This window comes from Trachypithecus francoisi, unplaced genomic scaffold, assembly GCF_009764315.1.
Source record: "Trachypithecus francoisi isolate TF-2019V2 unplaced genomic scaffold, Tfra_2.0 Contig01585, whole genome shotgun sequence".
In the NCBI taxonomy this organism is placed as follows: Eukaryota; Metazoa; Chordata; class Mammalia; order Primates; family Cercopithecidae; genus Trachypithecus; species Trachypithecus francoisi.
The window spans coordinates 5153474-5179977 of NW_022681444.1; the positions used below are offsets into that span (position 1 = coordinate 5153474).

Here is a 26504-nt window from a genome sequence, read left to right on the forward strand (position 1 = left end):
AGGGGCTGGGGAGGCAAGAGGCCCTGGGCCAGGCAGCCAGAGCCTTGAGTGCCTCCACCCAGTCCCAGCCCACAGTTCCCGGGTCCTGGGAACAGGAGGCCCTTTGTGGGCAGCTGGGCCCAGGTGGCAGGGGCTAGCCTGACTGAAGACCTGGTTCCTCCTGCTTGGCAGATTCCAGACAGGGCAGAGGTGGCTCTGGAGAGGCGGGCAGGAGGGGTGGGGTGAGCTGAGTCCCGCGGTAGCAGCCCAGAGGCCACTGGTGCCCACTCCGTCCCCTGCAAACTTCCACCTCTGCACCATGTGGCACTGAGCCCAAGGGTGGAACAGGGGCAGGCACTTCCCTCAGGCCAGATCACCAGGAAGGAGTTCAGTGTCCAGGACTGGGTTGTTCCTTCCCCAGGAGCAGAAAGACCCCCAGGGACCCCGTTCTCCTTGGAAGACCATCCTCAGCCCTTCTGATCAAATTCCTTAGAGGCCTTCAAGGCTCTTCCAGACCTGACCCGCTTCAGGGCCTCGTGCAGTTCCTCCTCCCGGCCTACCCCTACCATCTGTGGGTCTCCCTTCATGCTGGCTGCCTACCTCTGCCTGGAACACTCCTCCCCTCTCCTCTCTGCAGGATGTGAGGGGACCTGGGACTGCTGCATCTCCTCCTTCAGGTCTGGGACTTCTCCTTCAGGTCTCAGCAGAAGCTGAGCCATAAACTCCTCAAAGGAGCCTGCCCTGATCAACCCCTCCCCCAGCATACACACACACCCTCACGGCTCCCAGGATGGCTCCACTCAGTACCCAGCACAGCCATAAGCCATTGCCCTGGCATCCTCATCTGTCTATCATCTGTCTCCCCTACCAGACTGCCAATTGTAGGAGGGCATGGAATATTTCTTGCTCCCTTGTTGTACCTCCAGTGCTTAAATCCAGGCCTCCTCAGAGTAGACACTAAAAACATTTGTTGAATAAATGAATGAGCTGGAAGAGTCACCCCATAAGTTTACAGATGAGAGCAATGAGGCCTTGAGGGAGGCAGTGAAGTTTCCAAATCACCCTGCAGGTTGGTGGTAAAATAATAATAATAATAATAATAACAACAACAAAAACAACAATCTTTATCAAGCATGAGGTAGACTCTGTGAATCCTCATAAACCCCCTAAGACACACAAGGCATTATCCCCACTTTACAGAGGCTCCAAAAGGTAAATCAGTTCCCTAAGGTCACATAGCTGGAAAATGGGAGAATCAGGATTGTGACTTTGTGACTCAGGGTCCAAGGGCTCAACAACCACACCGCTCTGTGAATAATTTCCTACCTTTTTCCTGAGCAGCACAAAACTGTTTTCATCAAGGAAGAAGATTAAGGGTGGTATTACATGGTTTCTTATAACCGCCGAAGGAAAATTAGAACAGCTGGTAGAGCAGGGTTGCCACACCATACTCAGCCACTAGGTGTCACCATTCAGCAATAACCCAGGTCCTGCCTGTCCCTCCCACTGCCCCTGCACCCACAGGCCGCTCACCATTGTTGCAGTGCCGGATGCAGTCCTGCAGCACAGCCTGCCACTTGTCCTGCTCGGCTTCCGTCATCATGCAGAAGTAGTAGTGACGCGCATAAGGATGCCAGAGGATGAGCGGGAACTGTGTGGGGCACTTGAGGATGGGGGCACTGCCCGACTTTGCCATGGTCCCTGTGGAAACAGTGCCCACTGAGCAGCTGCCCTCTGTGGTTGCCCTCCACCAGAGGATGGCAGAGAACTGATCCCTTGGCATCAGCTCTGAGGTCAGGCTCAGGCCCAGAGAAGGCCGGTCTGTCCCAGGGTGACCAGCAAGCCAGGGGGACGGGAGCAGCCTTCTTTCTGGGTGTGTCCTCCTCAGCCCAAAACCTGAGTCCAGCATCTGTGTAGACTCATTTCTTAGAGTGGGTAATAAGTCACATCCACTCCAGTCTTGGGTTAGGTTTTAAACTGTGTAAAGCAAAAACAACACAAGATCAGAGCTCTCAGGTTCAAGAGTCAAACACTACCTTCTTGGGTTTCCCTTCAAATTTCGGCTGTGGAGGCCAAAGTGTGGCTTAAGTGTCCACATGGGGAGGGAGGCATGTGGGGAGGAACAAAACACAGCAAAAGGAATTTTTCCCTCCTTCAATTTCATTCTCAAGGATATGTAAGATCCAGCGAGATAACTGGTCCTGGGTTTGACCCTGCCGCTGCTGTTAATGATATGACAATAACAGTTCTTCTTTCTGTCCTGGCTCTGGGTTGGCCTGTACTGGGCACATAGCCCCTTCAGGGTCCACACAACACCCTGAGGGCAGTCCTCTTAGTGCCTGTGCTTTGTAGATACTGAAGAGGCTGAGATTCAGAGTGGGGAGTGACTCGCCCGAGCAGACACAGTGAAACAAACCAGAGTCACACTGGAATCCAGGAATGCTGCTCACCCAAGCCCTCCATCACCACAGAATGGAGGCATGACTCTACTCTCAAGTCCCTGGGGCACGACCTGCCCCCTAGGCGGGCATGTCCCCTGCCCTCTAGTTCCCAGGGATCATCAGAGAGGCCTATGTTGTTTCTGCAAGGCTTCTGGGGAATTTCAGCCAAAGGGAAGCAAAAGCAGGATACCAAGAAGAGTAACTCCTGACTAACACAGTGCTGACCCACAGGGTTATGAGGGAGGCCACTGAACATCTCCCAGGAGGTTCTCAAGGATTTAGGGAGAGGGGAAAGGCAGACAGTGAGGTCCCCATCCACAGCTCTAAGCCTAGCTGGTCTCTCCGCAAACGTGGGGCTGAAAACAATGGGCTCAGGGCCACCCCTCCCCCTGGCCAGCTCCAGAGGCCTGTGCAGGGCATCGTGGCCTGGGATGGGTGCTCCTTTACCTGGTAAGGAGTTGCCAATGAGCTCCAGGTATTGGTCCACAGAAGTGAGGATTTTGTAGCCTGCACTGTTGATGACAGCTCGTGGTGGGACCTGCCGCTCATAGGCCTGAGGGAGGCAAGAGAGATGGTCCCTGAGGGTTAAGGGTGTGGCCAAGCCCAAATCTCACCCGGTTTCAAGGCCCTACTCAGTGTGGCCCAAAGTGGGGAGGAAAGGGGAAGGAAGAAGAGGAGGCAAGAGAGGAACAGAGGGGAGAATGTCACTGTCATGGTGATTGGAGCAGTGTGGCATCCATAGCAACCTAGACCCTGGCTCTGGGCTCAATTCCTGGCTTCACTGGGTAGTGTCTGTGTGATGCTGAGGAAAAAGTTCCTTAAATGCCTAAGCTTCAGCTTCTTCATCTATAAGACCAGGGAATCAAGAATATTCAGGATGGGGAAAACATTTTAAAATAAAAACAAAACCAGGGTAATAACCATTCCTGCCTCACAGAGCCACATGAGGATCAAGTGAGATAATCTGCAGTGCCTGGCACACCACAAGGACTCAGTGAGCTTGGTCGAGGTGGTTGTTCTTACTGTTGCTACTGCTGCTGTTACCTCTGCTCCCAGCAGCTCCACTAGTTGAGCATTTCTTACATATCAGGCCCTGTGCTAAGGAGATTGCATGCTTCATTTCACAGAATTTTCCCAATCCAAAAGGTGGATCACCCACAACTTCATACAGCTGGGAAGTAGCAGACCTAGGACATGAACTAGGGCTATCTGTCTCTGGAGCCTGGGGTATTTGACCATTACCCTGAACTGCCCCCACCAACTTCCTAGGATCTGAGCACCACACAAGTGTCCTCTAGAGGAGAATTAGGTCTGGAAACTTATACTAGTAGCAGTGGGGAAAGCAGTTCTGATGGAATAGCTCATACAGCAGGGCTACCATGCTACTCCCTGCCACCAGGTGTCACTATACAACACAGTTTCTGAAAGTAGCTCAGAACCTGTAGGGTGCTGATTTGCAAAACATGGTCTCTGATATTCAGCACCACCCTAGAATTTATTAGAAATGCAAATCTTTACAGGCCGGACACGGTGGTTCACGCCTGTAATCCTAGCACTTTGGGAGGCTGAGGAGGGCAGATCATGAGGTCAGGAGATCAAGACCATTCTGGCCAACATGGTAAAACCCAGTCTCTACTAAAAATACAAAAATTAGCTGCGCATGGTAGCGCACGCCTGTAGTCCCAGCTACTCGGGAGGCTGAGGCAGAAGAATCGCTTGAACCAGGGAGGTGGAGGTTGCAGGGAGCCAAGATGGCGCCACTGCACTCCAGCCTGGTGACAGAGCTAGACTTCGTCTCAAAAAAAAAAAAAATGCAAATCTTAGCTCCACCCCAGACCTGATCCAAACTCTGGAGGAAAGCCCAGCAACGCGTCTTTCAGCAAGCCTTTCAGGTGATTCGGACGTGCTACCAGTTGAGAACCACTACTCTGGGGCACGAGGTTGTTCTTGACCTTATGTTGCTGTCACATTGATCTTCCCTGAAATACAGGGCACAGGCCTGTCCTTCTGGCTGCTCTGGAGAAATGAGCAATGGAAGAAATCAGGTCTGTGGCTCAACCAGGTAGGGCTTCCCCAAGGGCTCGGGGAAAAGATAAGGCACAATGCTCCCATAGGATGTCCTTCTCGGACACCTACCCACCGTAGGGCAGGGGCAAGCCGGGGCAAGGAATGGCCAGATTGTGCCTCCAACAGCTCACTGTGGCTACGAGGATGGGAGGGGTCGGAGGAGAGGCAGGAAGCCCAGTGAGGAAGGAGGTGGCAGGAGGAACGCCCTGGAGCCAGAGGGACTGTAGAGAGATTAGGAGGGATGGGGAGGAGTGAGTGACAGTTGGTTATAAGGGACAGAAGGAGTCAGCGATATTCCCGAGATGAAGAATAAGCTGCCATCTGGAGAGGGCACCCAGGGCAGCCCACAGTTTGGGGGAGGGGAGGGGCTGAGATGGTGCTCTGGCCCTGGTGACTGCATGCAGGCTGTGCCGGTGGCGTCTGGGGCCTAAGTTTCCGAGTGCGGGAGGGGCACACATGGAGAAAGCGTGGAGCTCAGTGTGGCGCCCAGGCCAGGCCTCACCACTTTGTTGTCGTAGAGCACCAGCCCATAATTGTGGGGCACGAGGCTGAAGCGGTTCCTCCACTTCTTGCTGTCCTCCTGGTACTGGAAGAGGTTCCCCGAGAAGATGATGCGCTCGTCCAGTGGCACCTGTGGGCAGGAGGGGGCAGGGAATGAGGCCCAGGTCCAGGGAGGTGGTGCTCCCAATGAAGCTGACCAGCCAGCAGAGCCTGTGTGCGCACCCACTGCCTAGCACGTCCTCCATTTTGGATCTCCCCGAGTCCTCCCAAGGCCTCTGAGGCCGGGCTACATCTCATCCATTCTGCAGATGAGGAGTGAGGCTCAGAGCCATGGAGGGGCTCACCCAGGGTCCAGGCAGGGTGGTGATGCCAGGACTTGAACCCAGGACAGGCACGGATGCAGGGCCCGGTCACAGCCAGGCTCTCCCTCTCCATCCCAGCCTTGGGCAGTCACAGCTACCTTGGAAGGGTCTAGGGAGACGGTTGCTCTCCACCCACCTACAGCTGCGGCACTGGCGCCCCACGGTCACTCCAGGGACAGGGGACACACCCACGGGCCAGGATTGCGAGGGCCCCACTACCTGGGCAAGTCTCTCCCTGGCTCTAGGCTTCTGTTTCCCCTTAGGGCGATGACAGATGACAACTTGAACAAGGTGGCTCCAGAGAGCCTCTCAGCTCTGATGGCTGATGAGACGCCTCCCTAAATCTGGGTGGGGATGGAGGAGGCCTCTGTCTGGAGGTGTTTGATGTCTGACCCACGTCCTGGCAGGTTGGTGACCTACGTGGGCTACAGAAACGCCCAGACCTTCCTACAAAGCCCTAGCTCTGCCTGACTCACAGCATGTCTCGTCAGTTTGAGCATCGGTTTCCTCATCTGTAAAATGGGAACAGTAAGCGTTGGCACCTGACAGGCAGGTGCCTAATACACAGGACCACCATGACTACTACTGGTAGGACTCAGTGTCTCTGACGGCCTCCCATCCTCAGGGACTGACTTATCTGGGGATGGGGAACAAGGGAGATCTTTAAACCAGGTTGGGGGCCCAAGCGGAAGCTATGGCCAGGTGCAAGGCGTCCTGAGCAGACAAGCACCAGGAAGCTTCTGGAAGGAGACAGGCCACAATGGGAGAGGCTTCATCTTGGATGGGAGGGAACCCGGGGGAGTACAGTGTTCCTCTGCAAATTCTATTTGTTCTACAATAAATAAGGTGCATTTTTTTTTTTTTTTTTTTTTTTTGAGATGGAGTCTCGCTCTGTCGCCCAGGCTGGAGTGCAGTGGCCGATCTCAGCTCACTGCAAGCTCCGCCTCCCGGGTTTATGCCATTCTCCTGCCTCAGCCTCCCGAGTAGCTGGGACTACAGGCTCCCGCCACCTCGCCCGGCTAGTTTTTTGTATTTTTTAGTAGAGACGGGGTTTCGCCATGTTAGCCAGAATGGTCTCGATCTCCTGACCTCGTGATCCGCCTGTCTCGGCCTCCCAAAGTGCTGGGATTACAGGCTTGAGCCACCGCGCCCAGCCACATTTTGCAAAAAGAAACATTTCTCGGCCGGGCGCGGTGGCTCAAGCCTGTAATCCCACCACTTTGAGAGGCCGAGACGGGCGGATCACGAGGTCAGGAGATCAAGACCATCCTGGCTAACATGGCGAAACCCCCGTCTCTACTAAAAATACAAAAACTAGCCGGGCGAGGTGGCGGGCGTCTGTAGTCCCAGCTACTCGGGAGGCTGAGGCAGGAGAATGGCGTAAACCCGGGAGGCGGAGCTTGCAGTGAGCTGAGATCTGGCCACTGCACTCCAGTCCGGGCGACAGAGCGAGACTCCGCCTCAAAAAAAAAAAAAAAAAAAAAAAAAAGAAACATTTCTCAGATGCAGTTATGGGGAAAGGGTGATTGCCATCATGCCTGCACCTTCCTGACTTCCTGGCTCTGCCCTGGCACATCCCTGCAGTCCGGTCTCCTCTTGACCCTCCGCCCCCTTCACCGTGTCCCCCTGTCCCCAGCTCCCTCTCTGCCACTCTTCAAGGGGAAACACAACACACTCCTGGAGAAGGAGAGCCCATTGTGCTCACACAATAGGACCTGCAGGCTTCTTCCTACCGGGGATAAAAATATTTACAGGAAAAGAAAATGGTTCCCCTACCATTCCCTCCACCCCCACACAAAGTGGGCTTTGCCCAAGTCACAGAGCTGCCCTCAGCGGTCTATATCCAGTGGTCTATATATAAACTGCCCACACCAAGCTCAAATCCCTGTCTTTTCTAGAAAGAGCAGACAGAGCGCTCATAACACCCTAGCAAAAGGTCTCTGGTTTTCATCTCACCCCTGCTTAGGGCAGGAGCCCCAGGACACAGGGACGGGCACTCAGGGACAGGGCCAGTCGCAGCAGGAGGCCGTGCAGAAGCAGGCTTATGGCCCAGGCAGTCTCAACAACCCCCACCACCCAGTCCACCCCCAGATCCTGGGGAGCTCGCAATGGGTGGCTGGCTGTGGGTCTGGGTTTTATTTTTAAGACTTTCAAATGGCAGAGTCGTGTTCGATTGGAAGGTCTGCAGGAAACGAAACAGAACTCGACAGCTCAGGCAAAATATTCTAGACACTGCAAAGCTCTCCAGTGCCTCGGTCAGAGAGAGCACAGGCCCCAAGGTCAGACAACCAGGACTCCTGTCTCGGCACTACCACCCACTGCCAGAGCCTGGACAAGCAGCTCCGCATCTCTGAGCCTCAATGTCCACATCTGTGATGCGGGCATCATCATAGCCCCTCCCTCAGAGTGGGGCCAGCAGGCTGAGCAAACAGTACAGGCACCAGACAACTGCTGTTTTAGCCAGGCACTGTGGCTCACATGCCAGTAATCCTAGCACTCTGGGAGGCCGAGGCAGGTGGATCACCTAAGGTCAGGAGTTCCAGACCAGCCTGGCCAACTTGGTGAAACCCTGTCTCTACTAAAAATATAAAAAATTAGCCGGGTGTGGTGGTGGATGCCTGTAATCCCAGCTAGTGGGGAGGCTGAGGTATGAGAATCGCTTGAACCTGGGAGGTGGAGGTTGAAGTGAGCCAAGATTGTGCTACTGTACTCCAGCCCAGGCACCAGAGTGAGACTCCGTCTCAAAAAAGTAAAAAACAAAAAGACAACTGCTGTTTTATTATTCTTATTTCTATTGTATTATTATTTTATCATTATTATCACTTTATTTTATTTGTATTCTATTATTGTTTCTAATAAAAACCACTGTTGGCTGGGCGCGGTGGCTCAAGCCTGTAATCCCAGCACTTTGGGAGGCCGAGACGGGCGGATCATGAGGTCAGAAGATCGAGACCATCCTGGCTAACACGGTGAAACCCCGTCTCTACTAAAAAATACAAAAAACTAGCCGGGCGAGGTGGCGGGCGCCTGTAGTCCCAGCTACTTGGGAGGCTGAGGCAGGAGAACGGTGTAAACCCAGGAGGCGGAGCTTGCAGTGAGCTGAGATCACGCCACTGCACTCCATGCACTCCAGCCTGGGTGACAGAGCGAGACTCCGTCTCAAAAAAAAAAAAAAAAAAAAAAAAAACAACACTTGTTTTGATCACCACTGGTGATTAATATTATTATTTCTAGTATTATGATGTTATCGTAACTTTGCATTGTGATGATTGGTTTCCTGAGTGGCAAAATGAGACCAAAAATACTGCTTTTCAGGGATTGTGGGTGAGTGGTTTCATTTCACTCTCCTTGCTCACATGTTGCTTTTTTTTTTTTTTTTTTTGAGACGGAGTCTCGCTCTGTCGCCCAGGCTGGAGTGCAGTGGCCGGATCTCAGCTCACTGCAAGCTCCGCCTCCCGGGTTCACGCCATTCTCCTGCCTCAGCCTCCCGAGTAGCTGGGACCATAGGCGCCCGCCACCTCGCCCGGCTAGTTTTTTGTATTTTTTAGTAGAGACGGGGTTTCACCGTGTTAGCCAGGATGGTCTCGATCTCCTGACCTCGTGATCCGCCCGTCTCGGCCTCCCAAAGTGCTGGGATTACAGGCTTGAGCCACCGCGCCCGGCCGCTATTTTTCTACAATAAATGTGCACTCCTGCCTCCCCAGACTTAAATGAGGCCTCACGCAGAGGAAATGCTTCACGCCCTCAGCCAGAGCCCACTTGTCTTGGATTACAGGGACTTGGGCTGCCCATGACATTTCTTTCCAGACAGGGGAGCCATTCTGGCCCCACTCACCTGGGCTGCGTCCAAGGCCTCCTTTTCTTTCCTTTCCTACCACACAGATACGCACCTGCCAGACACCCAGGCCAGGCCACAGCCGGGCCCCTCTGCCGCTCTGCTGCCACAGGGCCAAGAGGTTACCAAGACACCGGGGAAGAGGCAAACTTTTCTGGGTCCAAAAGCAAAGGTGGTGCTCTGAGCAGCTCCGACACATGGTCCTGACCTCCCTCCACCGGGTGGGCTGCAGTCACGGCAGAAAGGGCCCTGGGCTGGCCCTGCCTCTGCCATCCTGAATGAGCCACTTAAAGGCTCAGCCTTGGCCAGGTGCAGCAGCTCAGGCCTGTAATCCCAGCACTTTGGGAGGCCAAGGTGGGAGGATCTCTTGGGTCCCGCCCCCAGCCCCATGTCCGAGTCAATCACAGGTTCCTCTTCCCAGAAGGCTTTGCCAGCATCCTCTGGCCCATACTGACCCTCAGGCTGGAGCCAGGAAGCTTCTAATTCCTCACTCAACAAATATTTCCAAAGCAAACAGCATCCTACTATCTATATCATAGCAGATTATGATGAGGCCAGTGACAGCGCCTTCCCTGCTTCAGGCACAACCACCCTGTGAAGGAGGTGTTCTCATCCCATTTGACAGATGAGTAAACTGAGGCTCTTAGTGGAGGAGCTTGCCTTGAATTAGAGACTATCAAGACTCTAGAGCCCCAGCTCTGATGGTGGAGGAGGTGAGCTGGGAGGAGTCACCCACGGTGACTGAAGGGGTCTCAACAACACGACCTGGGTTACCTACCTATTGAGAAGTGGGAAGGAGGCTAGGCATGGTGGCTCATGCCTGTAATCCCAGCACTTTTGGGGAGCTGAGGCTGGAGGATCACTCGAGCCCAGGAGTTTGAGACCTGCCTGGGCAACACAGCAAAACCCCATCTCTACAAAAAATGCAAAAATTAGCCTAGAGTGATGGTGTGCACCTGTAGTCCCAGGAACTGGAGAGACTGAGGTGGAAGGATCACTTGAGCCAGGAAGGTTGAGGCTGCAGTGAGCCATGATTGAGCCACTGCACTCCAGCCTGGGCAACAGCAAGACCCAGTCTCAAAAAAAAAAAAAAAAAAAAATAAGCTGGACATGGTGGCTCACACCTGCCTGTAATCCCAGCATTTTGGGAGGCTGAGGCGGTCAGATGACTTGAGGTCAGGAGTTTGAGACCAGCCTGGCCAACATGGTGAAACCCCATCTCTACTAAAAATACAAAAATTTAGCCGGGCGTGGTGGTGCACGCCTGTAGTCCCAGCTACTCGGGAGGCTGAGGCAGTAGAATGCCTTGAACCTGGGAGGCGGAGGTTGCCGTGAGCTGAGATCGCACCACTGCACTCCAGCCTGAGTGACAAAGCGAGACTCTGTCTCAAAAAAGAAAAAATAATAATTAATTTTTTAAAAAGCTGGGGGGACCCTTAGAGGCCATCAGAGTAACAATGGGAAACTGAGGCCCAGAAAAGTAAAGTCACTCCCTTGAGGTCACATGGCAAGAAGGAGCAGAACCCACCCGAGCCCTCCCAGCACGTCTCACCTTGCGCCAGAGCAGCTGGGCCTGCGGCAGCCCCGTGCCCTCGATCTCATGGCGCATGCTGTTGAAGAGAGCCACGCCATACTGGTCTTCATAGAACTGGAGGAACTCTGTCAGGATCTTCCCAGTTTTTTCTGGAAGAGAAGGACAAACAGGAGCGTGAGGTCCTTAGGGATGCTGATGCATCGCAATCCTTCCCCTAGGCAGGAGTGGCTGCAAAGCCCCAAGTTCCCGCATGTGGAATTGTTTGCACAGGCTCCTCACGCTCATCTGCGCTGCATTTCTGGCCAGAGCCCCGCGTTTCCTGTGAAAACCAACTGCCTTGGAAAGGGTGAACCTCCAGATGGGAAAGCGGGCAATGGCCACAGACAGAGAATCAAACAAATGCAAACAGAACCAAGACTCCATTTCCTCTAGTCACACTGGTGGGGACATGCACGAACAGGCCGTGTCACTCGGAGCTGGGGGTGCCCGGAATGGGGACAGCCATTTCAGAGGGTGGGTGTCCTGTTCTTGGATACTCCCACCTCTGAGAATCTACCCCATAGAACAATGCGCAGGAGGACACAAAGGCAAATGTGCACTGAGGCCATAGCGGGGAGCAGCTGAATGTGATCTCTAGGGATGACAGGTATACATCGGTTCACCCAGGACAGTAAAAAGTAAAAAGATGGAAGGAGGCAGGCATGGTGGCTCCCAGCACTTTTCAAGGCCAAAGCGGGTGGATCACTGGAGGTCAGGAGTTCAAGACCAGCCTGGCCAACACGGCGAAACCTGGTCTCTACTAAAAATACAAAAATCAGACGGGCATGGTGGCAGGCACCTATAAGACCAGCTACTCAGGAGGCTGAGGCAGGAGAATTGCTTGAACCTGGAAGTTTGGTGGAAGGTGGAGGTTTCAGTGAGTCGAGATTGCACCATTGCACTCCAGCCTAGGCAACAGAGCGAGACTCCATAAAAAAAAATAAATAAATAAAAATAAAACAAAATTAAATTAAATTAAATTTTTAAAAAAAGATGGAGGGACCTATCTGGATAGGTGCCAACAAAAGGAAAGGGCTCGTACTCCATTAAGAAAGCAAGTGACAGAGTCACCTGTTGACTATCATCTCATTTAAAAAAAAAAAAACCTCTTTCTGGCCAGGTGCAGTGGCTCATACCTATAATCCCAGCACTTTGGGAAACTAAGGCAGGTGGCTCGCTTGAGCCCAGGAGTTTGAGACCAGCCTGAGCAACACGGCAAGACCCCATCTCTACAAAAAATACAGAAGTTTGGTCAGGCACGGTGGTTCACACCTGTAATCCCAGCACTTTGGGAGGACAAGGTGGACAGATCACCTGAGGTCAGGAGTTCAAGGCCATCCTGGCCAACATGGCGAAACCCTGTCTCTACTACAGAAAAATTAGCCAGGCATGGTGGCGGGCGCCTGTAATCCCAGCTACTCAGGAGGCTGAGGCAGGAGAATCACTTGAACCCAGGAGGCAGAGGTTGTAGTGAACCAAGATCGTACCAAAAAAATTAGCCAGGTGTAGTGGTGTGTGCCTGTAGTTCCAGCTATTCAGGAGGCTGAGGTGGGAAGGTCACTTAAGCCCAGGGAGGTCGAGGCTGAGTGAGCTATGATCGTGCCACAGCACTCCAGCCTGGGCAACAGAGCAAGACCCTGTCTCAACACACACATAACAAAACCAAAACTCCTCCTATTTGTGCATATAGATGACTTAGGCTTGGGTGCGTGGAGGAGGTCTGGAAGGAGCATGCCAGGCTGGGAAGGCAGGACCTCTGGTGTGGGAGTGAGGAGTACAGAGTGAACTTCATTTTCTGTTTATTCCCTTTTACAGCATTCGAATTATTTTACAATCATGATTCCTTTCATAATAAAAAAATAAACATTCTAAAATTAACGCCTCTACCAAGTGAGCAACCTTTCTGCTTTCACTGGCTATTTGCTCCTGTCTTCTGCGCGGTTTCTGAATACAGGTGAGTGCTACGGCCTTGAGGGCAGGCCAAGGCCACATCAGGCTCAGCACCTGTGCTCCTGGGCGTCCCCATGTTCAGATGAAGGAGGAGGCCCAGAGAGCGTCTCAGACCCATGAGGGGAGAGGCTTCCTTGTCCTAAGAAGCTGCAGCTCGCGCCCCGACCGGGATTTGTGCTGGCCCGCTGTGCGGCTCCCCTCTCTGGGCCTCTGCTTCCCCCCATGCACTGAGAGGCTGGATTTAATGATGGACAAGCCCTGCCATCTGACAGTCTTGGATTCCAGGTTTTAAAGCCCTGGTCCTTTCTCAAAAGAGGAGCTGGCAGGACCCTGCCCCTCCCGTGGCCAGTCTCCAGGTACCGAGGGCACCTGGTTAGGATGACATTTCATTCCATCCTCTCTGTAGCTCTGTGAGGGAGAAACTGTTATCCCCACTTTACAGAGGAGGTAACTGAGGCCCTGGGAGGTTAAGTCACTGGCATAAGGTCACACAGCCAGTGGGTGGTGGAGCTGGGATGCAGTCCTGGGTCCCCGCCACGAGGTGGTGGCCTGAGAGGAGGGCTGAGAGGGCATGCCACACGCCATGCCTCACAGCTCATACCCAGGGTCCCAGGCACGTGACCTTTCTGAGTGTCTGCCCACATCCTGGGCCCTGCCTTGGTGATGGGGGTGGGGAGAGGCCCCCCACCCCCTCTCCACAGACCCTGTCGCTCCCTGTGCTCCCGTTTCCTGGAATGAGGTCATGTCCGTCCAGATTCCAGTCTGGGGGTAGGAAGGGGAGAACGAATGAGGAATTTGGTTTGAATGCCTATTTTTCAAAAACCATAAACAACCAGAACTCTCTCGGAGACCATGGGAATTGTTTTGAAAAACGATGAGGCAGAGAGGGAGCCGGTGGAAGAGAGTCACACATTAGGGCTAATAGGAAAACAGGATGGAAGCTGACAATAACATCGGTGCCATGGTGGTCGCCAGCACAGCCACCGTGCTACGGCCGGTTTTATGTTTGCGAACCCAGAGAACCTCCGTGAGAATCCCAGGGAGCCACTGCTGTTGTCTTCCTATTTCACGGATGAAGAGTTAAGCCACACACCCCATCCGCATTCTATCAATGTGGCCGGCAGGATGGCAGGCTTGGGCCTGCAGGTCTCAGGGGTCCTTTGGCCATGGCTCCAGGCCCCCAGCCAGCCCCAGTGCACCCAGCCCACAGACAGATCCCAAAGGGCTGGAATCTGCCACCCTGGCCCTCAGGGAGCCAGGCCCTGGAGGGAGCTGCCATTGCTGTGAGGACTCGAACCCAGGTCTGCCTGACCACAGCCCATGCTCAGCTGCCCGGACAGTACAGTCCAGATATGGAGTCCAGGCAAGGAGGAGCTGGGTTCAGAAAGGCCCCTGGGCTGGGCTGGGGAGGACAAAAGAGGGCAAGACTGAGCCAGGAGAAGGCCCAGTATGTCCCATCGAGGGACAATTGAGGCCCAAGTGGGGCAGGGCTACGGACCGGAGAGGAAGCTGTAGAAAGCTCTGAGGAAGGGAGACATGCGAGTGCAGGGACCCGCTGACTGTCAGGCTGGGAGCTGAAGGTCAAGGCTGAAGGTCAGGTCTCTGGGCCAGCGCAGTGCTGCCCACAGGCCTAGGCCTCGGGCTGAGGGGACCCTGGCAAGGGTCAGGGATCCAGGATGCAGTTCCCTCTAGGTTTGCCACGTTGGCCCCAGGTGGAGCCAGAGTTGCTCACTACCCAGGCTTGCTCTCAGAATTCAGGAGCCAAACAGGTCGGGTAGGGAGGCCGGGAACTCTGCTGTGGGGGTCTGGTCGCCTTTTGCTCACCCCTGGATCCTGGGCACCGGGCCTGGCACAAGCAGATGTCGTCGAGGGTAAGAAGAGTGGGGGGTTGGTCCAGCAGCCAAATAGTTATTAAGTCCAAACAAGAGAAGGCCGTGAGGCAGTCATCGGAGGGATACTGAGGGAGCACCATGCTGGAGGTAGGGGGACAGCATTAGCAAGGGGTTAAGGACCTTAAGGATGGCACCCAGGCAGCACCAGGAAGCCCGCCCCGCTCAGAAGAAGGGTGGCAACCAAGGGAGAGCTGGAAAGGGAGGACCATGGGAAACAGGGCCACGGATAGCTTCTTGGCAGAAGCAGCCCCGAGCACATTTTTGAGAGATGTCCTCAGCCAGCACAGAAGGAACCGCCACATGCTTTGTACAGAGGAAGTAACCCAGAGACGCAGAAGATGAGGACTCGGGTGCTAGGGGCCCCAGGTGTGGAAGCCAGAGGGACCCAAAAGGCCAGCAGCACTCGGAGGGGACCAGCCTGGACAAAGGGCTTGCAGGAGCCTTCCTGGCTGGACCCTGCTGGAAGAGGACCCAGGTGGGCATCACAGCCCTGGCGAGGGCTCAACCAGAGGACCCAGCCTGGCCACGGCCTCACCTGCTGAGCTCTGGGCCCCACCCAGTACCCCACTTTTCCTTCTTGCTCCCGGCATTGTTGCTTCAGGATTTTACAACCCAAACTCCCATGCAACGTACCGGCCTGGGTGTCTGTGAGGGTCCTGAGCCCGGGTACCCCTCTTTTCTCCATACTTGCCCAGAGCAGCTCTCCCCATTTCCTGCCACAGCCTCTGGAGACACACCACACCACGGATTTGGGGCAGATGTTGGACGGGGCCTCCAACACTCAGACTTACCACCCTGTTAGGGGAATGTGAGCCAGAGAGGGTGAGCAGCTCAGCTGAGGTCACACAGCCAGATGGAGGCAATCAGGTTCGAGCCATAGCCAGCTGCATGCCACCCTCCTGGTCCTGGCTCTAGCCACTGTCTACAGGGCCCCACGGGCCCCCTACCTCCCCTTAGAGGGCACAGAAGAAACAGGCTGTGCCCCCATCTGCAGAGGCAGGGCTGGCCCGCAGGTCCTGGGTCCAGGAACTGTTAGGCTCCAGCTGGTGGTAGGATCACTCGCTTCTGCGAGCTACAGAGAGGCTGGGGTGGGGCGGTCTGAAGGTGTGTGCCAGCTTCGTCACCTTCCACATTTTCCCATCCTTTCTGCCTCCCTGCACTGACTCAGCCCCAGGTGCTGCTGGGTGAGAAGGCAGAGGATGGAGTGGGCCAGGACTCACGGAGCCTGCCCTGCGGCCCCAGGTGCCCGGCCTCCTGGTGAGGAGCTTGAAGTCAGGGCCAGAGTCCCCGCCCTGCCATATGCCAGCCCTGCAAGCGCCCGGATCTCAGAGCCTCACATTCTTCATTTGTAAATGGGCCTCCCCAAAGCCGTTCCCGAGCTCTGAGGTCTGCAGGACCGGACAGTGTTGAGGTGCTCAGCTCCAGGCCTCCATAAACGTCACTGCTAATCACCACAGTGCTCAGCTGAGAACAGCAGTCATAAGAGACTGTTTGAAATGTTTATTAGCAGTATAACTTTTATAGTTTGAAACAATCCAGTAAAGATTTGTTTTCTGAAGAACCAGGACAAGAATCACAAAATAATAATGACGGTGGGAGGGCTTCCACAAAGATCACAGACGCGGGGCAGCCGACGGGGACAGCAGGGCCCTGTGTGAGGTGGGGTCCCGCCTGACCGTGGCTGGGATCCCCTGGCGTAACCCTCAGCCTCTGCTGGCACCCAGAGCCATTGGTTGCCCCCTTTTCGCCTTCTGCCAGCAGGAAGTAAGCCCATGCCCATCAGACACAGCGCCTACCTGTTCTTTGCCCCAACACACACCATTCTTCAAATGGCCCAGAGGTGAGTACAGGGAACTACACCCCCACTTTACAGCTGTATGAACCGAGGGAACACTTTACAGCCGTATGAACTACAGGGAACTACAACCCCCACTTTACAGCTGTATGAACCGAGGCTTGGAACAATTAAATGGCTCAGGAAAAGCCACCCTGTCAGTCCACAAAACCTGCTGAGGCCCCTCACAGAGGCTGTCACAAAAGGCGCCTGCCTGTAGGGGTCCTGGTTCCCTTCTTAGCCCAAGAGGGCAGCGTGTGAATTCTGGGAGTGGAGTTGAATCCTGGTCTGTGCCCAGGGACCTCAGGGAGCCACTCTCATCCCAGGCCTCTGTCTCCACGTGGTGTCTCCATGGGTACTGGGCTGCATCCACTTCTGAGGAGGCCACTTTTGGGGATGCAGGTCCAGGGCAAAACTCACAACACACACTTGTGGGTTTGCTGTGGAGCTGAGAGTTAAGCCTTTCAGCAAGCTGGTTGAATAAGGGGGTGCTCTGGATCTTAGGGGGGCTCTGCTCCCCATATGACCGGAACCCTGTCTCCCAGGGCTGCACCCTATCGGGCTATTGAGGGTGACTGAGAAGGACCCCCCTCACAAGCCAGTCCTCCTAACCCTGCCCCTGGATCCCCAGAGTTTGCCAGGGATAGGTGCCTAGCCACCAACAACTTACTGCATGGCCCATAGCCTGTTTAATCCCAACAGGTATTAGCATCCCATCTGACAGAGAAGAAAAGTGAGACTCGGGCTAAACACAGCGGCTGTCACCCAGGAAGCACTCAGTCAGTGTCATATGGCTATTTAGAAACGCAGTCATGCAGCCGAGCGTGGTGGTGCAGGCCTGTAATCCCAGCTACTCAGGAGGCTGAGGCAGGAGAATCACTTGAATCTGAGAGGCAGAGGTTGCAGTGAGCCGAGATCGCGCCACTGCACTCCAGCCTGGGTGACAGAATGAGACTCCGTCTCAAAGAGAAAAAAAAAAAAAAAAAAAAGAAATGCAGTTGTGTGGCAGGGCGCGGTGGCTCACACCTAGAATCCCAGCACTTTGGGAGGCCCAGGCGGCGGATCACTTGAGGTCAGGAGTTTGAGACCAGCCTGGCCAACATGGTGAAACCCCGTCTCTACTAAAAATACAAAAATTAGCCAGGTGTGGTGGCAGGTGCCTGTAGTCCCAGCTACTCAGCAGACTGAGGCAGGATAATTGCTTGAACCCGGGAGGCAGGGGCTGCAGTGAGCTGAGATTGTACCATTGTACTCTAGCCTGGGAGACACAGTGAGACTCCATCTCAAAAAAAAAAAAAAGGAAAGAAACGCAGTTGTGAGTCGTCATCACATCTGGAATTCACTATATACTTAAAATGGCTAATTTATACAAAAACTGTGTATTAGATATCTCATAGTAAGAAAAATTAAGGATCAAGGTGACTGATCTTTTGGGAATGATAGGTATGTAGAAAAATACAATAAAGATCTAATTTGGATCAGTCGAAAAAAGAAAGGAAGAAAAAAAGTGAGGCTCAGAGAGACACACAGCCTGGAAAGGAAAGAGGTGGGTTTTGGACCTTGTCTCCCACCAAAACCTGCACAGAGCCCCACCCCACAAAGCCTCTCTTCCCAGGGACGCCTCATGAGGACCCACAGTGTTATTTTCTTTTTTTTCTTTTTTTTTGAGACAGAGTCTTGCTCTGTCGCCCAGGCTGGAGTGCAGTGGCCGGATCTCAGCTCACTGCAAGCTCCGCCTCCTGGGTTTACGCCATTCTCCTGCCTCAGCCTCCCTAGTAGCTGGGACTACAGGCGCCCACCACGGCGCCCGGCTAGTTTTTTGTATTTTTTTTTTTTTTTTTTTTTGAGACGGAGTCTTGCTCTGCCACCCAGGCTGGAGTACAGTGGCCGATCTCAGCTCACTGCAAGCTCCGCCTCCCGGGTTTACGCCATTCTCCTGCCTCAGCCTCCCGAGTAGCTGGGACTACAGGCGCCCGCCTCGTCGCCCGGCTAGTTTTTTGTATTTTTTTAAGTAGAGACAGGGTTTCACCGTATTAGCCAGGATGGTCTCGATCTCCTGACCTCGTGATCCGCCCGTCTCGGCCTCCCAAAGTGCTGGGATTATAGGCTTGAGCCACCGCGCCCAGCCTTTTGTATTTTTTAGTAGAGACGGGGTTTCACCATGTTAGCCAGGATGGTCTCGATCTCCTGACCTCGTGATCCGCCCGTCTCAGCCTCCCAAAGTGCTGGGATTACAGGCTTGAGCCACCGCACCCGGCCCACAGTGCTATTTTCAAAGCCCTGGTTTTCCATTCTCTTGCTGGGTTCTTGCCTGATCCCAAGAAGGAGGCAACACAAGGCTTTACTATCCTCATTTTACAGATGAGAAAACTGAGGCTCAGAGGGCAAAGTGACTTTCCCGAGGCCACAGCTGGCAGGTATCAGAGCCGGGACTGAGATGTAGGGTTTCCAGCTCCACTGGCCCCCGTTGGGTCGGAGCTGGTGAAGAATCACCAGACCCACTGGAGCTTTACTGCTTCATCCTTACTGGGCCCTAATTTTCCTACCTTTAAAATGGGAGGGTGGGTCCCTGTCAGCTCAGCTGACCAAAAATCTCAACGACAATCTAATCAGTGCTGCCCTGGCCCCAGGAACTGACTGGGATGCTGGCCTCAGCACCTCCTGCAAGCTGCTGGTGAGTCAGCTCTGACCAGCAGCTGATCACAGCCCCCTTGGGCCAGACAGAAGGACTAGGGGGAGAACTAGGCACCCCACCACCTGCAAACAAGGCACCATTTCTACATGGACACACGGGCTCTGGGTTCAAGTCCCAGTTCTGCCACCTATGAGCTGTATGGCCTTGGCCAAGGCACTTCCCCTCTCTGAGCCCTTATTTTCCCCTCTGCAAAATGGCACAACAGTATCTGCCACATCTAGGTTATGACAGGACGAACAGGCTACTGAGCATGAAGCCCTTTACCCTGGCAAGAAGGGGGCACGTCACCAATGGGGGTTCCTAAGAAATGCCTCTTGTCAAGGTTCCTCTAACCCACAGTGAGGCCCTTGAAACAGGCTGAGCATGCAGCCTGGCCCACCCTGGGACCAGCGCCAACAGCAGCCAAGGCAGCCAGAACATTAATTAATCTCTGATTTTCCAAACTGACAACGTTAAGGACCATGCTACTTCCTGTGCAGATAGTGAGGCTGGGCAAGAACTGGGGAAGCCCCAGGGTGGCCTGGAGGCTTGAGGAGCTGGGGGATAGGGTACCAGACCAACTGTGCAGATGGGGGGACTGAGGCTACAGAAGAGGGGCTTGCTGAGCTGAGAATGGAGGAAGGAGTACAGGGGCTCTCAGAAAATTGACTTAAAAAGGCGCATCCCGGAGCACCTCAAATGCCAAGCTGAGGAGTTCCTTCTTTGCCTTCTCACGACGCTCCCCAAAGCCACCATGTACCGCACCTGTGCTAAGCATTTTACTTGGACCCATGCCCCCGATGCTTCAGCTCAACCTCGGGCCAGGTGGTATGGGTACTGGCAGAACATTTCAGACCAGGTGACCGAGAACCGGGTTCCTCTGCCAAATCACGCTGCTGAGAAGAGGCAGAGGTAGGATCTGCACCTTGGTCCCGACCTGGTGCCTAAGCCTGAAACCCTGTTCCACATGGATGGTGGGCCCAAGAGGAAGAGGGTCATCTCCAGCTGTGACCACATCCAGCTCATGTCCACCATGGGGGCTACATGCCGGCGCAAGCCCTGGTTTGGGCCAAGCAGAGGGCGCCGTGCCAGACCCATCCCTGGCTCATCTGGTCTCTCCAGTGGGCTCCAGGGACACACCTCACCCACGAGGCCTGGCCCAGTTTCAGGGTTTCAGGGCTGAGAGGTTTGCTGACTGAAATCAGGCAGGTAACAGCACCCTGTAGGGTGGGGCGGGCTCAAACCTGCCCGCCTGGTTCCCAGGGCATGGGGAGCAGGTCTAGCATAGGGAGGGGGGGAAGGAAGGGGGCGCCGACCCCACCCACCCCAGAGCCCAGGGACCAGCAGAGGCAGAGATGGGGCAGGGACTCCATTTTCCCAGGTCTCAGAGTTGTCCAAAGCATCACCATCTCCATCATGTGCCTGGGACAGCAGGGAGAGCCTGGGGTCCAGAAAGGTAGTGACACAGCACGTCCAACAGAGCTGGGTTGGTAGAGGCCAGTGCCTCGCCCAGGGCCTTTCTACTCACCCCCCACTTACTGTCACAATCAACACACAACAGCAGCAGCCACTTGTCAGCACCACCTCTATGCCCAGCACAGCACTGCACACACACACTCATTATTTCATGCACTGTCCCCACTTCCCAGAGGAGAACACTGAAGCTCAGAGAGGTTAAGCAAATTCTCCAAGGATACACAGCTTGTAAATGACATGAACTCAGAATAGGGAACCAACGTTTGGGCAAAACCATCTCACTCTGGCCTCCACGCAGCACCAGCCCACGGGTGGCCTCCATGGGAAGGGCAGACACAGGGCTCCTGCTCAGGAACTGTAATCAGGTGGGAAGCAGGGGGTGGGAGGGGTAATGACAGGCTCCATCAAGCAGCAGGAGGGGGACCAGCAGCCCATCCACGAGAAGAGCCTGAGCCAGCAGCCAGAATCCGGCAGGCCAGGGAAGGGGAGGACAGCTGAGTGTTCCCGCTCCAGTCAATTCCTGTCCAGAAGGGGGACCATACCAGAGAAAGCAAGGGATGGATTCAGGGTCCCTCCATGAGCCATCCCTGGAAGAAGGGGTGCAACGGCAGATCCCTGGGACCCCCCCTTCTGGGCCTGAGAGAAACAGGGCCTATGGGATTCCCACCCCCATCATGACCTGCCCCCTAGCATAAGCCCAACAGGGCTCCCCAGCACCCAGGGGCCAGTCAAGTGGCCACCTAGCCTGTGCCTCTAGTCACTGCCCCCCAGCCAGGCCACTCCCATCCTGTGCCTGCCGCAGCCACCAAAGTCCTGCCTACTCCATCCTGGCTGCCTCTGATCCTTCCCACACACAGGGGCCACAGGGGAGTTGCCCAAAGCTTCCTGGCTCAGAAACCTTCCAGTGGTACAGCTCCTACTGCCTCTGGGATGGAGCTGAACTCCTCACCATGCCCGCAGGCCCCAGTCATCTAGGGTCTTGCAGAGGCTGCTCCCCATGTCCGGAATACAGTCTTCCGCCAAGCTCACTCCTCAGCGCGCCACCGTGTGTCTTCCCCCTGGAAAGCCCCAGGCTGGGTGGGAGCCCTCCGCCTATTCCTGCAGCCCACCGCTGGTCTCCTGTTGGGTAAAGGTCTGTTCCTCCTGTGGCTCCCACAGGCAGCACCCCTGCTCCTGAGGCAAGGCCTGACACACAGTGGAAAAGGAAGGGAAGCCCACAGCAACAGGCCAGAAGTGACAATCTCAGACCAGATCCACCCCCAAAAGAGAGTCACCATGCCACTAAGCAATAAGCCCCCGGACACCCCGGAGATTCCTCACCACGGAAACAGAGGCTTACATCCGAGCAGGCCCTTGGCTGGGTCCTCGGGATGAGGAAATGTACACTGCGCTGTCCTTCCTTGGGGAGGTGGCTGCCACTGACATTTCTCTCCCTGCTGGGCAGGGGCCCTTGGCTGGGTCACCCTTCCCTGAGGCCACTTTTGTTTTGTTTTGTTTTGTTTTTTGGAGATGGAGTCTGGCTCTGTTGCCCAGGCTGGAGTGGAGTGGCATGATCTTGGCTCACTGCAACCTCTGCCTCCCAGGTTCAAGCAATTCTCCTGTCTCCGCCTCCCCAGTAGCTGGGATTACAGGTGTCCACCATAACACCTGGCTAATTTTTTGTATTTTTAGTAGAGATGGGGTTTCACCATGTTGGCCAGGCTGGCCTCGAACTCCTGACCTCAGGTGATCCACCTGCCTCAGCCTCCCAAAGTGCTGGGGTTACAGGTGTGAGCTACTGTGCCTGGCCCCGAGTCCAGTTATTAACAAGGAGAAACCTCTTCCCATAAAGACAGCATTCCGGCCGGGCGCGGTGGCTCAAGCCTGTAATCCCAGCACTTTGGGAGGCCGAGACGGGTGGATTGCGAGGTCAGGAGATCGAGACCATCCTGGCTAACACGGCGAAACCCCGTCTCTACTAAAATATACAAAAAAACTAGCCGGGCGAGTTGGCGGGCGCCTGTAGTCCCAGCTACTCGGGAGGCTGAGGCAGGAGAATGGCGTAAACCCAGGAGGCGGAGCTTGCAGTGAGCTGAGATCCGGCCACTGCACTCCAGCCTGGGCGACAGAGCGAGACTCCGTCTCAAAAAAAAAAAAAAAAAAAAAAAAAAAGACAGCATTCCTCAGCACGACAAGGCCCGACAATGACAGCCATGTGACCCTGCATGAGTCAGCCCTCAGCTAGGGTCTTCCAGTGTGAGATCATTCTCAACTCTCAAAATGGCCCAGGGAGGAAGGCTCTGTCACCACGCCAGGAACAAAAAGGCACAGAACAGTTAGGGAGCCCCCCTACCCGGAAGCTAATGGGTGTCACGCTGGCTGGGGACACCTCATGACATTTGACATAGACCCGGACAACAGCTGCAGGAAGTGGTATGGGAATCACCCGCCATCAAGACAGAGGCTGGAAGGTCCAGGGCCTTGTCCCAGGTCAGCCAGCTGTCAAGCAGGGAGGCAAAATCCAAGCTGCGGTGTGAGCCCAGGCTGGCTGAACCTAGACTCCACGGGCTCTGGAAAGATCTGGAAGATGGTTGCATGAAGCACTTTCTAAAGGATCTCCCTGGGCTCTGATGGCCCCAGGGACTGTGGACTAATCTGTCACCACAGGCCTGGCACACTGAAGCCCACAAGCATGTTACACAGAATCACATCCAAGATCCGTAACTTCAGTCCCGCGCTCCTTCCCATCCCCACACCCTGGGCATCTCTCGCCTCCATCGCCCATTTCCTACCTCCACATCTTCATCCATGCTGCACCCTCTGGCTGGAACGCCCTTCCCTTCAATTCCACAGTTCACAATCTTAGCCAGACTTTCAAGGCCCTGCTCACACATCCTCTCCTTCGTCATGCTATTCTTCAGTTCCCCATTTGCATATAATTATAATCATAATTGCAACAAGAGCTAATGCATGTAACAGTTAGCTCTGTGCCTCATTCATGGGCCAGCCACACACCCCTAACAGGCCACTGGACCTGGAAAGGGACCTCCAAGATCAAGTCCAAACTATCTTTAGGACAGATAGGGAAACTGAGGCTGGGGAAATGGGGAAAAGCTGCCCAGGATCCCATTTCCCTGTGAGTGTCCCAGCTCCTCTGAGACCAGCTTGGGGAGAAACAAGTGAACGGGGCTTTCACACCCAGCAAACCCAAGTGAACTGCAACCTCAGCCCCTCAGCTTCCTCCTCAATGGAGGACATCTGGCCTCTGGTCTTGGGGTCCCATGTCTAGAGTGCCCTCCTAGCGTCCACTCCTTGTGCCTGGCTAACTCCTCTTTCTCCTCCCCAGGCTCAAGTGCCACCTCCTCAGAACCCTCCCTCCAGACAAGTCCCGGCCTCCCAGGTCTCCACAGCCTCCCTGGCCTCCACTCCCAAAGCCACTGGCCTGTTCCCCGGCACTCCCCTCAACCGCAGTTAATGCCTCATCTGAGACGCTCCCCAGACTGAGACTGCTCTCCGCTGTCTCCCCAGCACCCGGCTCCTGCCAGGCCCAGGGTGGGGCTTGATGAACAAGTGTTAGGGCACCCAGTCTCAGGCACCAAACAGGTCAGCAGGGAGGCCACGGTGGGCTGGGACACAGTCTGAGGGCACAGGCCGTCTGGGTCTCATCACCGAGGCAGGGCAGGCCCAACAGAGCCAGGATTCAGCCGGGGTTTTTCACAAGGCTGCCTTGAAAACTCTTCTCGGTTGGCAAATATTTAACCAGGGCTGGGCCACAACAGGTCTGGTGGGGAAGGGTGAGCTTTGAGGCAGGAGGGCTGGGAGGAGAGGGCGGGGCTGAGGCAGAGGCCCACAGAAATGCCCCCAAAAAAACGGGTGACCAAAAACCCGCCCAGTGGGGCTGCCCTTTCCTTTACACCTCGAGGCTGCCTGGGTGGGAGGAAGTCGATTCCCATCTTGACACAAACAGAAAGAAACAAAAGCCCTCTCATCCCCTCCTGCCCCCAACCCCGCCTGCCTGGCAGTGGCCCCAGCCCACAGCCCACAGTGTCAGCTTGTTCTGGGAGCCCAGGATGAGGCATCCTTGCCGTCTGGGAACACAGATCCTCACTGGGGAGGGCAGCCCAGGGGGTGCCGAGGCCCCCAGCAGCAGCACCACCCAGAGCAGGACCACACTCCAGGGGGTGGGCACCCAAGGCTGCTGTCCTGAGGGCCCCCCGGCCGAGGCCACACCCGAGGAGAAGGCTGATCTATGACAGTGGTTGTGTAGACACAACCCTCCTTTCCCCTCACACGGAGTCACCCATTGCTGTTGACTTTTTCTCAGCAATGTCCCTGGCCTTCATTCCTTTCTTGTCATCCTCACCACCCCCACAGGAGCCTGAGTCTTAGCCAGCCACCTGTCAAAATTGCCCCAGGCCCCAGAAGAGCATCCACATGCCTGTCCCCAGGTGCTCCTCATACCCCTTCTCTCAGCCACGTCCAGGGCCGAGGCTGGACTGGGAACCCAGGGTGCTCTGCTGTGGCTCATGCACATTGGCAGGTGCCCCCCACAAGCCTGGATCCCTGCCCTGGGCCTGTTTGAGAACCCACCACCAATGTTCCCCTCAGCATCCAGCCTGGAGTTGGACCTTGAGATATCCAGGAAGAGTCTGTGGTTGAGCCCTTCCCCCAAGATGTCCCCAGTGTCACCACCCAGCCCTGCCCCATCAGACAGGTCACAACCACTGGGGCAGGGCTGAGGACAGGACCCAGCCCAGATCCCATGTCTTCCATCAGCCAGGGCAGACAAAGACAAAATGGCAGATGTCAGGCAAGTCACCAAGGTCAGGCGAGGCTCTGAGGCTTCATCACGATGGCCACGAAAGGGTATATGTTGCCCTCATTCATTCATTCAGCAATCCTGGCCACTGGGTACTCAGGAGAGAGTACCCTAATGAGGGAGGCAGATTGTCAACAAAAACTACAATTACTGAGCCCCAACTGGGAGAAGCACAGGCGGTCACAGGAGCCCAGGAAGGCGACTGACCCAGCCTATAGGGTCACGGAGGCCTCCCAGAGGGAGGTAGCAGCTGAGACACAAAGAGTCCCTGCTAGGGGAGGGAGGACACTGGGAAAGGAGTGTGTGCCAAGCAGAAGACCTGGGAAAGGCCAAGATTCGAACATGCATGAAAGAGTTAATCCATTCCACAAAGATTTATCAGCACATCCTAGGTCAAGAATGACCCTTTGACAGTACAGTGTCAATTCTGAAACAAGATCTCAGTTCAAATCCTAACTCCACCCTTGCTGGCTATAGGACTTTGAGCAACATGTGGCTCAATTCTCTCTGAACCTCTGTTTCCTCAGCTGTAACATGGGAGTAACAGCAACCTGGCCAGGTGTGGTGGCTCATGCCTGTAATCCCAGCACTTTGGGAGGTCACCTAAGGTCAGGAGTTTGAGACCAACCTGGCCAACATGGTGAAACCCCATCTCTACTAAAAATACAAAAATTAGCTAGGCATGGTGGCGCGTGCCTGTAATCCCAGCTACTCAGGAGGTTGAGGCAGGAGAATCGCTTGAACCTAGGAAGCGGAGGTTGTAGTGAGCTGAGATCATACCACTGCACTCCAGCCTGGGCAACAGAGCAAGACTCCATCTCAAAAAATACAACAACCAAAAAAAGCAGCAACCTGCCAGGCATGGTGGCTCATGCCTGTAATCCCAGCCCTTTGGGAGGCCAAGGTGGGTGGATCACCTGAGGTCAGGAGTTCAAGACCAACCTGACCAACATGGAGAAACCCTGTCTCTACTAAAAATACAAAATTAGCTGGGCGTGGTGGCGCATGCCTATAATCCCAGCTACTCGGGAGGCGGAGGCGGGAGAATCGCTTGAACCCTGGAGGCAGAGGTTGTGGTGAGCTGAGATCACACCATTGCACTCCAGCCTGGGCAACAAGAGC

The 26504-nt window shown here is 54.9% G+C and overlaps 1 protein-coding gene across 1 annotated transcript in view; it reads right to left on the reverse strand.

Annotated features, from left to right (window-relative positions):
• NIBAN2 (niban apoptosis regulator 2) overlaps positions 1–26504 on the reverse strand; it is a 66549-nt gene that overhangs the window by 17937 nt on the left and 22108 nt on the right. The window contains exons 2-5 of the mRNA XM_033191694.1: positions 10738–10868; positions 4990–5118; positions 2868–2973; positions 1513–1680 (exon numbers count right to left, since the gene is read on the reverse strand). Coding sequence (XP_033047585.1) covers positions 1513–1680; positions 2868–2973; positions 4990–5118; positions 10738–10868 — 534 coding nt within the window. The remainder of the gene's footprint in view (positions 1–1512; positions 1681–2867; positions 2974–4989; positions 5119–10737; positions 10869–26504) is intronic.